General features: G+C 41.5%; 1 protein-coding gene across 5 annotated transcripts in view; it reads left to right on the forward strand.

Annotated features, from left to right (window-relative positions):
• Window positions 1–1,332: 1,332 nt before the first annotated feature.
• The window catches only part of tp63 (tumor protein p63), a 35,666-nt gene continuing 19,246 nt past the window's right edge, over window positions 1,333–17,752 (forward strand). For 2 of the 5 annotated variants that reach the window (XM_061737600.1, XM_061737601.1), the window contains exon 1: window positions 13,553–13,736. In XM_061737600.1, coding sequence (XP_061593584.1) covers window positions 13,695–13,736 — 42 coding nt within the window. In that variant the 5' untranslated portion in view covers window positions 13,553–13,694. Of the gene's footprint in view, window positions 1,561–6,257; window positions 6,393–6,479; window positions 6,610–13,552; window positions 13,737–17,752 lie in introns of those variants that run through there. The other 3 variants (XM_061737603.1, XM_061737598.1, XM_061737599.1) reach the window with 3 other exon arrangements.

A 17,752-nucleotide genomic window follows, 5' to 3' on the forward strand; every position in this document is an offset into this window, starting at 1 on the left:
GGCTTATCGTAGACCGCTCTACGTCATCGCCCCCAGAATGCATTGCGCAGGTAAAACATGGCGCCTCCCGCAGGTCAAAATATGTGATAAACATTGTAGATTTTTAAAGCAATTAGATTATTTTATGTGTTTCTAACAACATATTTTAGTATAAGAGAACAATTGTGGCTAATTAGGGACTACAAGTCTTAATAACCAGGGTTCCTTTTAAGAAAACTCAAATATCCTATCTAAAAAAATTTGAATATTCTGGGAATCTTAATCTTAAACTGTAAGCCATAATCAGCAATATTAAAATAATAAAAGGCTTGCAATATTTCAGTTGATTTGTAATGAATCCAGAATGTATGACATTTTTGTTTTTTTAATTGCATTACAGAAAATAAAGAACTTTATCACAATATTCAAATTTTCTGAAACAGTCCTGTATATGTATTTATGTATGTTAAAAAATGTTAAAACTATTTAATGTTGAGCAGCTGTGAAACCACAAACGTTGCGTTTCCTTCCTCACAGGTCCACAGCTGGAAGTCAGAGGGGGGAGCGTGGCTGTACATCTTTATTAAAAAAGTACACAAGAGCAGCTTAGAGGTTTGTGTTCCCTGGATACACCACATCTATTTATTATCATTCCTCCGCCGTGACCCTACCTTTTTATTTTAGCATGCTGAGTCATCTTCTGCTCATCTCTGAAACCCACATAAGACCTCTGGTTTACATTACCATACAGCTCAGATGGGAGGACGCTTGAACTGGAAGTGTGTGTTAAGAGGTGGCATGATATCGGTGCGTGCTTAAATAAGAGTTGATGTAGGCTACTGTAAAAGTAAACGAGCGCTGTCTGGGGTCCGTTATATATCTGTTCCAGGTCAGAGAAGATCCCCCCCCCCCCCCACCCCGTTAATGACCACAACCACCATCACCAGACCTGTTAAGTAAGTTGCGGCTCAGTAGCATGTTTCACGGCTGAATTAGCAGCTGGTGTTCAGAGTTTCTGCATGCCCACGGGCCTTCGTGAGAAGATTGACACGACAGAAATCAGTTATTAAAGAGCGCTCCAGAATCTGGTTGGAAATGTCCGAGCAGGGGCATGCGGGGGAGGGTACGGGGGAACTTTTCAGGATATGGGCGAGCTGTGTGTCCGTGTGTGTGTTGGGTGGGGTTGAAGGGTTTGCAGGGGTCAACTGTAGTTGCTTGATATCTATATCCTAGCAACAGAGAGCGACTGATATCGTGTACGACCCTGGCAGGGGATTGGTCAGAGAGCCGGCCCAAGCCCCTCCTGTTTGTAGGGGTCGCCTAAGAAAAAATACCTAAATTCAAAACATCTCTCAACCTCTATTCACTCTGCACTGTACCCTCTGGCACTTTAACCCAGGCCTGTTTGTTTATTCATCCGGATATATGTACAGATATTTCTTTTTCTTTAACCGTATTTAGTTTTGCAGCTCAAGCACGTTTATTGATGACACAGCGATCGTCTTGAAGTGAAGTTTGGCATGACAACATGAATTCACCTTACGCAGCTGTGCAGTATTACCCAGAGTTCCCCTTTCATCGGTAAGTACTTGGAAAGTCTTTTTTTTTAATTTATTTTACAAACATTGTTTTCCTTCATATGAGAATGATTTTTTTCCCCGTCTTTATTTTCTAAAGCAAACTCAGTTTGCGTAGATTTAACATAAACTATGAATCTTCAACATTTAAAAGTACCCTTACATCCAGTCAAATTGGGAATGTCCCAGCTTTTATTTGAGTCTTTGCAGTCACGCTGAGATTGTCTGAGCGTCCAAAACGACCCGGGAACAGTCGCATCTGCCTGGATCCTCAGCTGCCGCTTGATCTGGATATATAAATATATGAGCGGCATACTTATGGCAACAATGCAGGTGCAGGAGGGTAGTGGGGATGATTATAGGACATTTGAGGGTCTTCTAATGATTAGAATAGTGTTTGGGTAATAGGAATGTGTTTCTAGATCACAGCAAACAAGATGTCATGTGAGGTGCAGATCATTTAGCCGCTGCTCTAAGCTGTAACTGTTTTTTTGGACCTTTAAATACCCTGTAAAGGTTTACCGAGGCTTTGGTGGTAATGTGTGTGAAACCACTGGGCTGCTTAATTGTCACTGACTGAGATTGTGAATTTAGTTTTGCATATTTGCATAATTTTAAACATTGAAAGAACAGAGACAAAAGAAAAAGGCAGAATAAATAGACTTAAAGAAATCCCTCATGAAAAAGAGAAAAATACAAGTTAAAAGATGGAAGAAAAAGAGATTGAAAATTAAAAATCTGACAATATGATAATCATATTTGTTTAGTTTTTTTTCAAATCTTGCACTATAGTGGTTACATTATGTTTAAAGGGTAGACAAAATAAGCTTTGGCTTCATGCAAAAACTTTGTATCGACTACTAACTTCTACAAAGTGACCAAATAAACATATCAAATCAAAATCAAAATCATATGAGCAATTAAACAGTAAAATCTATCTATCTATCTATCTATCTATCTATCTATCTATCTATCTATCTATCTATCTATCTATCTATCTATCTATCTATCTATCTATCTATCTATCAGGGAACTTTCTTGTCCCACAAATTCACTACTCTCACATGTTTTAGCTACATTCCAAGTGTTTCACTTCTATAAAAGCAAGAGAGAGGAGGAGGAGGAGAAACTTTGGGCCTTTCTATTGTTTTGAAGTCATGTCCTTCTTCCAGGGCTGACAGATGAGGGAGAGAGGGTCTCTGGCCTTTGAAAAGTGATTAATAATGACACTGGAGAAGGGCCCCCGATCGGCCGGGCTGTTTGTTTTGATTGCATTTTCATCGGTCGGTGTGCCCAACCTGCCAGCAGACAATAGGCGTCCCTGTTTAGTGCTGACCTCTGGCCCTGTCTCGTCTGGAGGCTCTGCGTTGTGTTTAAGTGGATGCTGAACAGCCTCCGCCTCAGGCTACCTGCAAAACGCTGCGTAACAAGACACCCCGAAGGAGACAAACAGCGGCCAGAGAAGGGACAAATCCGCTCAGCCGAGTGTCACAGAAAAACAAACCTGCTACGGGAAAAAGTAAAGAGGGAAGCATTGGTCGAATTTTTTATGAAATTGTTTTCAAAGATGAATCTTGCTGAACGTTAAACACAAATTTGAGAGTCAAATGACAAATATGAATCGTTTGAAATGTCATCATTGACATTTTAGAGGGGCTTGCAAACCAAACCTGATGTAAAACTCCGGTGATTATTTTCGGGGCACTATTGTTGACAGACAGTTGATGTGAGGAAAGGCTCAAAAGTCTTTTAGACCAGTGGTTCCCAACCTTTTTTCCTTGTTCCCCCCTACTTGTGTCTAAGACCAGCCAGGCCCCCCGACCTGTACGTACTAGCACCAAAATAGTCTTTAATTGAAAAAATGAACATTCATTATGTTTTTTTTTATACATTTCTCTTTGGTTTACTCTGTATACGTATGACTTTGTTTTTCTCCAATGTCACCAATGTATAAAATACGCACAAAAGGACATAAAAGGACATAAAAATATTTCTGAAAAATGTCTCTTTTAATATGAGACCAACATTTTTTAACATTTTTCCTTTAACAACCTGTTGGAGTAGATTAAATGTTGAGTAATGATATAATGATAAGGAATGAAATAATTTCCTGTGTTTGTCACCAGTGTATAAAAAACAAAAAATATTCAAGACATTCATAAATTATTCCTAACAATGTCTTATGAAGGACTCATTTGCAAATATCATTTTTACAACTGCATAATTTCAAAGCAGACAAAGTTTTGCGCCCCCCCCCAGAGATCTCTGGCGCCCCCCCAGGGGGGGCCCGGACCCCAGGTTGGGAGACACTGTTTTATAAAACCTCATAAAATGTCAGTTCTTCTGTCTGAGAGTTAAAGCCAACATCAAATGGAGCTGAAGTGAGACAGATAGTAGATGGAAATGGAAAGACCACTCCTTAACTTTCTATCCTCACTTAAATCCATTATCTGCCTCCCAACTGTTTACTTTAAGTCATTCATTTATTGTCTCAAGTTATTTAGTGTCTCCACTGCAGACACTAATGGTAAACTAAGACCTGTTTTGATTTATATTGTGTTTCTACATCACATTCAGTTCTTCTTGTCTGCTATATTCAGTTCAGAGCTAATGTAACTAAATAGACAATAAAGCCTGTATTTCATTTGAAATATAAAAATACAAAAAAATGCCCACGATCTTCAAATGCAACTTACAAGGGCCAATAATACAAACCTGAAACGTGTTGTGAGTGAGCTGCCTTAAGTACAGGTGTGAACACTCCCAGGATGCATTAGAGCACTTAGGTCCGTTCACCTAGACCACATTCAGCGCTGGTCTAAGAACGGGCCACATTCTTCTAGCCCTGTAAACACAGCGAGTCCTGGGCCACGTCGAAAAGGAAAAGGTCGTCTACATAACCGACTGCACCTTCTGTGTAGTAAAAAGGATATGCAACAACAGACACAAATTATGGGTTAGAAAGGGGGGGCGGCATGTGCTTGATGGTGTTTGCAGGTAGAAATCATCATCTGTTTATCTGCATTTAATATAGGGGAGTGAGGTTTGATCTCGTGCTGCTATTGGAGATGCAGGTGGAGACACATGTTAATGCCAGGTGTGGGCAGAGCAGCTCAGAGCGATTAATACCAGCTGTAAACAAGGCCCTAATCACAGAAATATCCTCACAGCAGCAAAGGTAACGTCACAATCCTATCATCTCCAAGATTATGTGATGAAATATAAACAGGTGGGGCCATAAACACGGCTATGGCTGAACCCAACACACTCACAATAACCAGTCCAGTAGACAGACTGTTGTATTTGCTAGCGGAGGTGATTTCCATTTTCAATGTAACACCAGCTTTTAGTATTATGTATGACACAAAAACATCTTATTAAGCTGTTGGTTTAATTGAACGTACCATGTTTTGCTATCTGTAGTTACTGCTGTATTATCTAATGTGATTGCCAGTGATTTAATACCATTGATTTAATACCAGTGATTTAATACCAGTGATTTGATACCAGTGATTTAATACCAGTGATGGGCTGTGAGCGTGAACCAGTTCTAACTGCATTTATTGTATATTTCACGAAATTGAAAAGTAAAAACTTTATTTTTTTTGCACATTCGAGGGAAAAGGTAAATAAATATATCAAAAATGTTTCAGCTTATTATAACTTTTAAAGTATAAGCTAAATACACCAAATTGTTTGACAAATTTAAAACATTAAAAAATGAAAACAGAATGAATCTGTTGCTCTTCTTTTTTTTTTTCTTTTTTTTTTGTACATGTAAAAAAAAAAAGAAACAACACTGCATGAGAAGTTTAAGAAAACAACAACAAAACAAAGAATTTCATCCTTTAAAACTTGCTATCTTGATTTACATGTGCCAAAAAATTGAAAATCACTGATGAATTATCAGTTTCATCAGTGGCCTAATTTTGCATAAAGGAGTATGTTTACTAACCTATTTAGCTCAAATGAAACATTTGGTTGATCTAACCTTTATCATCCCACCCATGAGTTTTCACGGGTATTGCAAAATAAACCGATGTTTCCTCAAACCCGGCAGCCCCTCCTGTGCGTCTCCTGCATAAGTAGAATTATTTGGTTTATTAGATATGCCTGTGTTTGTAAGTCAGGTATTAATATCATTCATCACACAGTGTAGGGGAATTCCAAAACTGAAAATAGTGCCAGCCTCAGATTATGGCTGCCCCATCAACCACCTCCAGTACCCAGCGCGACCAGCTGTACACATACCAGAGGTTGTGGCGGAGCTATCATATAGACGGTGGGGGGAATTCCGCCTGTCTCAGACTACAGCATGCGCCACTTCAGCAGGAACAATGGCAGGCTGAGCGTCGGAGCAGGTGTAAAGTTTCAAGGGAGCAGGTCAAAGTGCCTCTGTCTGAATGGTGCATAATCACCATTATGTGTAGTACAAATATTCAGTATTATGCAGGCTGACTTCTTCACAATGGAAGTTCTCGACATGAATGGCTGCCAGCAGGACTCCTCCTCCTCTCTTTCACTGGCTGGGTGGCCACATCTCAATTGTGCACATCAACTTTTATGTTCTGTTTGCTAACAATACACATTTTCAAACTGTCGTTATGATTTTAGTTTTTTTTTTTTAAATGCCTTTTTTTTTTGAAGTGGTGATTATCTATAATTAAGTCATCACAGTGGATTATTCACTCTTGTTTGCAGAATCAGGGACCCGGCATCCCGCTTGTCCTGGAGAGAGAACCCATTCCTCACTGGCATGAGCCAGAGTCAGTCATCGCAGACCACTGACTTCTTCAGCCAAGATGTAGTCAATCAGTTGTTTGATATGCTGGACCAGTAAGTGAATTCTACACAATGAAGCAAGCGTTGTCATTTAAAAAGTGCATATTAGCCGTGTTTTAAACGTCACCTTGTTCGTTTCAGATCTGCCATTCATTCAGTCCAGCCCATCGAGCTGAACTTCACAGACAGTCCGACTGACGGCTCTGCAGGAAACACCATTCAGATCAGTATGGACTGCATAACCATGCGTGAGCCTGAGGAGGTAGCTTCAGTGAGTATGTAGGTTTTATAAGAAAACACCAGTTTCCAAGGGCGTATGTTTGGTCTCAACATTGGTAGGGACGATATAACAGCATAACCTGCATGTACTTTTTGCTGGGGATGGTACATTAATAAGACCAAACAGATTGGGTGAACGGGGGTCAGGGCTACATTTGTCACGAATATAAACCTAATTAATTGATAGGCTAAATGATCAATGCAAAATAAATCTGTATTGACTTATACTAATTTCCATGTGTATTGGTTCACCTGATACACGGTTTGATTCAAACCTTTGTTTTCAAAAACTACTTAAGAAACATTTTGAAAACTTCCAGAATATTTCAGGATTTTATTAGCAATTTAAATTGCAATATTTGATCATAACTTAAATTATATTAACATACACAATAAATGTATTAAGTGTACTTATTAATAATATCTGAACTCATTATATAATGCAAATAAGGTTGCTTAAAAGTTGGTGGGGACAATTTGAGCCTCCTGAAAAGTTGGTAGTGTTATGTCCCTACCGTCCCTATGCAAACCTACGCCCTTGCCAGTTTCTTTACATCATTATCAAAATTCCCAGCATGACACAGGCCACATTTTTTGGTGCTGCATCTCTAGCACCCAGAACAGCACAGATTATGTAAATGTTTTACCAATACGAAGGATTTTAAGGGTAATAATTCCTTGTCAGCTAAACTTCAGACAAAACAGTTAATACCATGAGGTGAGTCAGTAGGCTTTTATTTCTCTCAGATTGTGTGTTTGAGGATGTTTTGTCAAGAGTTATTACATAGGTATGTCTGCTAGTCAACAGTATGGTTGCCAATGGAGTCATTGGATGTTGTAGCTGTTGAAAGAAACAACCTCATTGATCTGTACGGCAGCAAACTTGAAGAGTCTTGAACTCAAGACAGTCTTTGTCTAATCATGTATTACTTTATTCAGTTCATTAAAAAAAAATGTGCTCTATTTTTATCTTTTAAATTTAGCAATTATCATTATGTGATTGAATGATGGAACGCAACTCTTAGGACGTCTTCTGGGCTCCAGTGCAACAGAATGATGTGAAGCCCCAGGCTTTTTCCTCACCAGCATCTAATCCAAAACATAAATAAAAGACCGCTTTCACGCTACTGAATGTTAAGCCAGATTTGCCCGACACCCAGTCAGACTGGTCTGAGGCTTATTGGCGTGCGGTCGCTTCTCAGTTTGAAAGAGTCATCAAATGGAAACGTGAAGGGAACCAGAACTATTCGTACCCCAATGAGCTGATCAGGGCTGATGTGGGGTGTAAGGTCCTGGTCAAGGACACTTTGGGGCCGCGGATCGATCTGCCAACTTTCCAAACCAACTCAACCCACTGAGCTGGATAGGGGATGGTCTTTGTTTGAATGGGAACAGATGTTTTTATTCATCTTCAACTCTCTCTGTTGCAGAGGCAAATTCGTGTCGTCTGCATGTGTTGTGTGTTGTGAACAGATCATTGCACCATCAGCGTACACATACTCCCTCAGACCAGTTTTACATATCTAACTCCTGTTTTTATGCCGGATTAAGATTCATTTCCCATGTCTATTCAGTAGGGTGGAAACCAGTTGGGTGACAGATAGTTTGTGTCAGAGTTTGTGTCAGATATTGTAGTGTGGGACGTCCTCTTGCTAATTAATCAGTCATGTGGTGTGAACACCACAATGACTTCAAGACTCCTGATTAAAACACAGTGAGTCATGAAGTCTGAGCAACACAGCAATCTGCTGAAGCTTAAGGCTGTGCAGTCTGGGAGCCGCCTAAGGCGACGATCCAGCGCTCCAGCCAGTCACAGAGCTGGTCCAATGAAACGGTGATGGATGGGGGGGGGGGCATCCCATGTGTAATAAGATTTGAATATATGAAAATAAATGCCAAATAGTGGGTGTGTTTGATGTGGAGTGGGGGTGGGGTGTTATTATAAGTATGTTTTTTAGTGAAGGTAACTGGAAGACGGCATAAATTTAAGGGGAAAAATGTAAACACACTCTGCTGGTCCGTCTTAAATCCACTGGTTATTTTCATCGGGAGCAAAAAAAAGTTGCTTGTTTTAGAAACTGAAGAACATATGAATAGATATCAAGATGGTGAAGTGATTATTGGATTTCTGCCATGCAGCCAGTCACCTGGTGCCAGAAAGAAATACCAGCCCAGTCCCACAAGACAGACGCTACTTTCCTCCCAAACAAGACAAGTGCGATAGCTGGTCAGCAGCAGTCCCGACAGTAGTTCTGCAGGGAATCGTACTCCACTGTCAGCGTGGTCCAAGTGTCCTAAGGAGAGAATCCTGAGCTGTTTGGCCTGCACCACTTGTTTTGAGAGCAGTTCCTTAATAAGAGTGTTGATAGTAAGAATGGGCATTAAATAGTCACATACTTCTAATTTTGGAGAAATATGAATTAAAGCATCGATAGTGAGCATTTGTTTTTATGACATCTTAAAAAAAGAGCCTTCTTCATAACAACAAAGTGCAACAGTGGTCGTTTTAAGTTATCCAAAGGATTTTAAATCAATCTGCTAAAATGTAAATCATCAAGATTTAGACATGTGTGTGGTATTAGAGGAAAAATGTGTCTGATCTTCCTTGTATGTGAGCTGCAGAGGGGGGACATGTAAGCGTGAGTTATGCTGCTGGGAGATGAGGAGGTGCAGGCTCCCCTCCCCGTGCTGGAATGCTGTTGTCCAGCCAGGGAGGTAAAAAATAGCAAATAAAAATTTCGTTTTAGTAGCTAAGTAATGTTACCCTGTGCACCCCCCCAGGGGGGCCGTGCTCTCTTGAACCGGTGATTAATGGCCCTACCCCCACCACCCACTTTTCACCGCACCAAAGAGGGGCGTGGTTCCATGATTGGCACGTCAGCAACTCAGGCAGAGATCCACGCGGTGCAGAGAACTCCCCGCGATGGCGTGCTACCAGCCACCAAGCCCCTGTTTTTATTGCCAAGTCAAAAGTGAATTTTGACGCAAGGCTGAGTGTGTTGCACCAAGTTCTGGACATTTTTAAGGTGTGCCTCTTTTTATTTTGAATTATTATGATTCCACACACCCAGGAGCACTTATTTGTGTAGGTTTATGTTTAAATTATTGTAATTTTTCCCTGCATAGCTGCAGGGGAAGCGTTTAAGCGCAGCACCTTCCTCTCCTGAAGAAGTTCCAGCTCTCATCTATCAGTGTGTGTCCTCTCCAGGTAAAGGTGGGGGTTGCAAGAGGAGGGAAGTAGAGAAGAGAAGGAAGAGTGTAGAATAACACGAAGGAATGTGGCTGCAGAAACGTGGAGTTACCCCAAGCAGCTGATTTTACAGCGAGATAAAGCTGTGATCAGCTGTGCGTGGAAGCTGCAGTTGTTAAGCTGACGGAGCGAGGTACTCCGCAGTCAAAGGTTAGGGCTTAAACTTCACTGTGGAGCAACTGGAGCGGCTCACATCTTCTCCGAGATCTAATTATATGTTTGTGTGGGGTTTCATACTTCATCACCACACCTCTGGATGTGACTGACTTCTCCCTCACCCAGTTTTGTGCACATGAGCAGTTTTCTGTGCTGTTTAGCGAACTGAGAAGAACTAAAATCCCGTCTTAATGATGCCCTCTAAGAATAGTCTGCCGAGCGTGGAGCTGTTTTTTTGCCTCGTCACATCAGTCTTTGTCGTTTTCATCGCCGCCTGTCGTGAATCACCAACTCCAGTTTAACTGGGGGAAAAAAGCATTTCCATCAGACCTATATCTTGTCTTTTATACATGCATCCATTTTTCCATTTTATTCTCAAATCAACTCAAAGCTAAACCTGCATTACTCATTAACACGTGTGTTTTTATAGTACAAAGAAAGCTTCTTTTGTGTTTTGTTTTTTGTTAAGTTTTACAACCATAAAATGAGTGCTTGTCATGATCTAGTTGACAGACTGCTGATATTTTGCGCTGATGGACATAAATTTTATTGGAACGCTGAGGGAGAGCCTGTCACTTTCCAAACTAACCTGATTCACACCTTTTCCTCATCAATTTATAGGTGTCAGTGGTTGTCAAATATGTATTCTATTCCTATAAATCACTTGTTTAAATGTCTCATTTTCTGACATCACACATGTATTACTGCTCTTTCCCGTGTAGAGTTGATGGCAAGGCTTTGCCCTCGGCTCAGCTTTCCAATCTGTACTTGTTACTTGTGTTATTTACCCTCATCTATGCAAATCTGATTGTTCTCATGAATTGTCGGCCTGTTTTGAGTTTCTTTGGTTTCAGGAAAGCGCAGCGTGGAGGCTCCCATCAGTACAGCTGACTGATTTCATTAGCTTTTATCACTGGGATTTAAAAAGCCGGCCACAGAGCAGCGTTTGATGGGCAGGACTTTGGGACGAGCCACCCAGGTGACGCTCATGCCGCTCCATTGAGCGCTTGCGTCTGTCAGTCTGGATGGGCCCTGGCTGTGTTTTTAGGTCAGGTGTCTGTGCCGCGGCCGCCTCTGTGGCCCGACACCTGACACTAAACTAATCTGGCTGACTTTACCAACAGCTTCCTAAAAAGGAAAAACTTTAGAAAAGCTTCTTTTGTCTGAGCCCCGGGATCTGCTGATCCCCCGCAGATCTTCAGCTGCTGCCTGCTCTTATTTAGTTTCTCCATGTCACGTTTGAGGCCGGGGGGCCGATGCGCCTGCTCCCAACTACTTCAGGGGGAGCAGAGGTGGTTAATTATTTTATTCTGGTGTTACCATCATAGCCTGAATTAAATACTGGAGAGTAACTGAAGCGCTGAGGTTATTGTTTCACTGGTGTCTTTTGCAGCTTCATGGACTCCTAATAGCTCATTGCAGTTTTTCTCAGTTGAGTTACATACTATTTATTTTATTAGTGTTAACCAGTACTGGAGTTGAGGGGGGATGAGGGGGGATGAGGGGGGATGGCATCCCCCCCTGAAATAAAAACGGTCAAAATCACCCCCCCTGTAAAACTGCCATCCCCCCTTTCCATCCCTTATGTCATTTCATCAATGAATGTGGTTTTACTGCTATTTCAACATTTAGAGTCGTCACCAGAAAAATAACACCAGAAAAATAACTTATTTGAGAATTTTCACCTGTTTCAAGTAAATTTTCACTTGAAATAAGTAGAAAAGATTTATCTTCTCATTACAAGCAAAAAAATCTTGTATCACTGGCAGATTTTCTACTTATTTTAAGTGAAAATCCACTTGAAACCGGTTGAAAATTGTTGTTTTTTCCAGTGATGAGTCTTGTTTTAAGTGTAATGAGATTCTTTTACTAAAATGAGACATTTTACCTAGAAATAAGACAAATATTCTTGTTAAGATTTTGAGTTTTTGCAGTGATCCATTTTACTTATCCTGTGAAGGACAGAGTCATATTGATAAGTTCAGAAAAGTGTTTTTTATTGTTGTATTTTGATGTATTTGATGTAAGCCCAGTGGATATTTAAAGCTTACAGAAGGCTGCATTTAACTGCTGCTATGTCATTCCTGCAGTATTTCTGCAGGTGTTTTGGTCACTGCTATTATTTGTAATATATTATATTATTTGTAATCAGCACAAATTATCTGTCCCCATATGATAAAATCCACCATCCCTCCCGATATTTTTTTACAACTCGAGTACTGGTGTTAACAATGTCTGCTCTTAAAAGTGTTGTTTTAACATAATTAGAAGTTTGTTTAGCTAAACTAATTATTCCCCCCAGAGGTTTGGCTGCATTAGCTTGAGCTCTTTCAAGTGTTTATTTGCCTTTTTTGGGAGTGTGACCTGCAGGCCTGCAGGCCCCCAGGCCTGAGCGAGGTGTGGCTGCTGATTGGAGGGTTCACGTCCCGGCTGGGCCTCGCTCTTCAGACAGTTTTAAATCAGTGTGACCACAGGGCGAGAGCGCGGGCCTCCCAGCTGTAACACCAGTGATGTGAGCCCTGCTGACCGCGCCGTCCTCTGGTCACTCAACCAGGGGAACACTAACCAGTCCTGTCTACCTCTGCAGCGTCGCCCATTTTGATTTTTTTACTGTATATACAAACCTACAGTAAAGGGGGTTTTGCTTTATTGACAAATAATGATGAGGCTTCGATCAAGGAACATAAAAAGAAACATCCATCTCAAACAAAAGATGCAACAAATCTGATCCCGATCCTGATTCTGATCGCCGTGTTTGTTTCAGTTCGCAAGCATGAAATTGAGCATATAAGTAATAAAGCCCCGGTGAAACCCCACTTGACACGACAGTTTAATTAGATGTTTTCAGTGTTTTGATGAAGCTGGCTGCTCCGTGTCGCCTCCATCTTGATATCCGAGAAACAATGCATGTTTCCAAAACAAATCGACAACAGTCGTCTCTGATAGATACAAGCCAAGTACGGGAGTCACATTGTTTTCTGGGGGTCCTCCTCCATTCTTATTGATTACTGGATGCAGACGGGAAGGATTCATATGCAAACGAGCGATGCTCTCCCGCTGTCACTCTGCAGCCTGCCGGCCTGGTGACTCTGTCTTTGGCTTTTCACTGCACTTTTATGTCATTTTTGTGTGCAGACATTTACTTTCAGTCTTCCACTTCAGTAAAACCTTTATTTATTTTTCATTATTGGGGCTAGTTTGTCGTAAAACGTGATATAAACCTGAGACCTAAGACAATTGCTTATCTTATTTTTCTTTTGATGTAAATGTTAAGTAGCCAAATCTGAAATTCCAGCACAACACTTGTGTAGCGGGAATTTTAGCCCAAGCGCGGCAACACAAGTGCAACGCTCGGGCAAGTGGATAAGGATATTTTTCACCTTTTTTTACCCGTCAGCAGCCCTTAAAGTCCTAATGTGTGAAGTGTGTGGAGGCTGTGGAGGTTCTATTGAGGATGGGTGTGGACTTAGGTATTGGACAGGTAGCTCCTTAGACCCCTCCCATCTCCTCCACATGTATATATGCACTTCCCTTAGATTCCTTTAGAGCTTCTGCTGGTCCACTTTGCATCTGTAGTCCACATCACTCCTTTAGAGTGAGAAAAAGAGATTTGTGGAACCCTGGAGCCAGTGGAGCAAACAGCAGCAGCTCTGCTCAACCTCAGCGCCAACATGTTGTACCTGGAGACGGGGAGCACGACTTCGTACAGCGAGGTAGGACCAGGGATCCTCTTTGGGCCTCAGACGTCGCCCCCATTCCTTTAGTTGCTTCCCCAGAGCTGGTAACCGTTATGTGCACATGCCAGTCAAATCAAAAATAAGTTTTACTTTACAGAAGTATTATGAGTGTTTTCAAAGTGCTTCTTCCTTATCAACATTTAAAAAAAAAAAAAAAAAAAAAAAATTAGATGCAATGGTTTTTTTTAAATTGAGAAAAGAAATGTAGGATTGAATTGAATTTTTGAGCGAAGATGGGGCGTTTGGGGAACTCTTGTAAAGGTTTGTGCTCCAGCTGTGATGGTTGTTGTGTGTTGTATTTAACTTTGCAGGAACAGGAATGTAAACACCTGAGAATCTGTTACTTCCCTTCTTGTGAAATGGCTGCTGTCTGGCGGGACGAGGAATATCGTGTGGTGTTCTCGTTGTTACATTTACACACACGTTTAAAAACCTGCCTTCATGATGACATTCTTCTGCTTTTTAGTATGTCTTAATGTGTCTGTACAAAAGGTAGAAAAATGTCATCCTGAAGAACATGAGTTTTTGTGAAGGGGATGGAGTAAAACGCTTCTTTTTTAGTCACAATAAACCCAACATTTAAAAGATTGATTGAATGAAACGACCCTTTTGTGCTTCAAAAGACAACAAAACGGGGCTGGGGTTTTCTTCCCTGAAAGCGTTGGTACGTTGATGGATGCATCTGTGTTTGCAGAGATCAATGGCAAGCAAGTTTTTAAGATAACTGAAAAGAAAAAGTAAAAGACCTGTGTGTTGAGGGTCATGTGATTTCAGTTTCTTTTTGAAACTTGATGACATCACTATTTCTAATTAATAGTTTTGATTTTTGATTTTTTTTTTTCTTCTTCTTCTAACCATTTAGGGTACACACGCAGGCAGCTGCAGTTTAAGCTTTATAAAAACACCCGTCCCGTCGTTGGGTCGCTTCAGCCACCTATTGTGTCGTCCCCCTGATTTCTCTCTTTCATCGGCCTAATTCTACAACCAACAGTGTTGCTGAGCTGCTGAGCGCTGATAGATTCTCAGATTGCAGGTTGCAGATAGCAGGTGTGTCAGGTCTCTGTCTTTCAAGTCTGTGAGCGGGGGGCTCTTTAAGTGTTGTCCAGCTCAGAACCTCCAGAGAGCCAGGTGTCGGGTTCCCCCGTCCCCAGTCTCAGGGGAGCCGCCGCAGCCATTAGGGACGAGGCCGGCCAGGCGTTTGCTGTTTAGTCCGGGGTCGTAATTGCTTTAATGGTATGTTGATGTAGATACAATCACCTGCTCTGCCCACCCCAGCAGGTATAAGGTGCAGATAGACCCCCACCCAGCCGGCCCCACCTCCAGCCCTATTCTGCTGAGCCTTTAATGCCTCCCTCCCCTGTGGGGTCACTCACCACACCGCTCTTAGAAACCGGCCCAGAAATGTGAAGCGGGTCAGCAGAGAGAGGCGGGAACGCCGGCCATTCCCCCTCAGGCCGGGTCTGCCGTGTGTGTCCCGTCGTCTCCCTCAGTCGGCCACTTTGTGGGTCACATGACATCAGCGTTGGTTTATGTTTGAATGATAGATTTAGGTTTTTTTTTTTCAATTCCATTTACTTAATTTGTCAAACACCAGCTGAGAGGAGAAGTCACATCTGTGCTCTGCTAAAGTCAGCTGGTTTGGTCTGCAGAGGGGCCCAGTTGCTCTGGGAGATGTTGTGTCTCACAAAGATAAGAAAACCCCCGTCAACGCCACTCAAACACATTTCTCAGGCATTCGTCATCGTGACTCAGGTGACTTCTCCGAAATGTGTGTTTTCGTGGAGGAATTGTTCACCTTTAGTCAGCTATACGTAAGCAGTATTTGTTGAATTTGCCTCCATGTAACCTGTTCCTTTGGCCATCACCCCATCATTAAATACAAGACCTAAAGAAGTGCATCATATATTCACTTTTCTCTTATGACCTAGTTCAGACTCCTGCATCACAGTGAAGGTCAGCAGTTAAAACTGTTTTTTCTCCCAGAAATAGGGTGTTTTAATTCATTAATTCAAAGGATTGCTCAAATTATTGCAAAGTCAAGCACATACAGTAGCTTATTTTAGCCCATTCCACATGAAAGGCATTATACATGATGCATATGCAGGAAATAACTAGAAAAAACCAATGCATAAGAGTATGATGAAGATTTTCTCTGAGCTTAATTCCTTTTTGAAGCCTTTTCTGTAAGTGTAAGGCTGTAATGTTAATGCATCCTCGTTCAAACACATGGTGTGAGAGTTAAAACTGTTAATTGAAGCAGTGATCACAGGTGAAGCGTGAGCTTCCAGGACCGTCTCCACCTTTACCAGAGCTTTCTGGGGGTGTCAGGACTGCTGGTTTGATGTTCTCCTGCCGTTCCAAAGGCCCAAACACCACATCAGCTGTAAACCATGAAGGAATTTTTAAGAGTTGCTAAAGTGGTTATTATATAGTGTCTGTATTATAGTGGAATCAGATCTAATTAAAGGAAACGAAGAGAAGATAACAAACTCCCTCACACAACCATTTTTTTCTTAAATCTGATATCTCACTTCCACTCAATTAAACATTAAACATGACAAGTTTAGACGAGCCGCTGCTGGGCTTTACTAGCTGCTCAACTATGGCTTTATCCTCCAATTCTCCTCTTTGATCCTTTGGTCTCTTTTGGACCACGACGAGCATTACTTGGACTTATTTCAGGCGTTCAACGCCGCGTTTGGTCTGCGGCCAGCCTCACCCGTCGCTCCAGAATGATAATTTGACATTGATAATTGCCGCCTGTCACATCCACGTAGCAGCTGCAGGTACCTGGGGGGGGTGGGGGGTGGCCGTGGCATCCCAGTGCCTTAGCACTGGGCTGGAGTTACGCCATCGTTGGAAACAATCGCTCTCATATCATTATTAGTCAGCCCCGCTTTACGGGAAAACCATATCTGACCAGGAAGTTAAAACAAAAGCTTTTTTTGCTTTTTTTTCCATCCAGGCTGCAGATTTTCTCCTCAGTGGTACACTGTAAAACATTTCAAGTCAGTTAAACTTGAATCCCAAAGTCCACCTGCTGCCTTAAGAATGCAAGTTAGCATAACTTAAGTTTTACATTTGTTTCAACTCAGTAACTTAAGTTAATGAAGTTGATTGTACTACAACATTCTAGTTGTCTCAACATTGGTTTTTAAGTTATCAAAGTTGATTTAACTTTTAACAATTTGCTGTCTCAACTTGATACTGTGAGTTATAACAAAAAGGCATTACACATTATCAGCACAAGAAAAGTTTCCATCACTCATTGTTTTAACTTAATGCTACATTTTAAAACATAAAAATATCAAACATCATCAAAACTAGAACTATCCTTAGCTAGTTTAATTAAAACAAATGTACACATTTTTTTAATTCTCAGTTTTTCTGCTTAAAATATGTAAATATGTTCATACTTCCCATTTCAAGATTAAATTCAAAATGTGTTTTTCAACTTACATGGTGCACGAAAGAACACAGTGGATTCTTGCATTTGTCCAAAAATAACATTTATTTGTAAAAAATAAACTAAAAGGAGTCGCCTCCTTTTTTTTTTCTCTTTTTTTTCCCTCTCAGTCCCCTCTTAGATCACATGCACGGGGCCTCTCTGCAGCCCATTGACTTGAAATCTTTCTAATACCGGTGTGTAATTGGCCCTTTCTGTGTTCGGGGGAGCCTCCCTCTGCTCACGGCTGAATCCCCTCTGCAGCAGGACGCACTTTTTTCTTCTTTCTTTGTGTCAGTGTGTGTGTACGTGTGAGTGTGTGTGTGCTCCATTAACAAAACACTTGTCTCCTAACACCTGCATGCCCAGCATAATTGTTCAGCAGAGCAGCTCTTATAAGCTCTGGTGTCATTGTTCCGGTGTAGGTGGTGCTGGTGGGGGAGTGGGGGGGTTGGGGGGGGTTAAGCAGCCTCACACTCACACACACTGACCCTCATCCCACCAGTTACCTGCCCCCGCGGTGCTGCTGTCCCGGCACCGCGGGGCT

The sequence above is a fragment of the Cololabis saira genome, chromosome 13 (assembly GCF_033807715.1).
Source record: "Cololabis saira isolate AMF1-May2022 chromosome 13, fColSai1.1, whole genome shotgun sequence".
Lineage (NCBI taxonomy): Eukaryota > Metazoa > Chordata > Actinopteri > Beloniformes > Belonidae > Cololabis > Cololabis saira.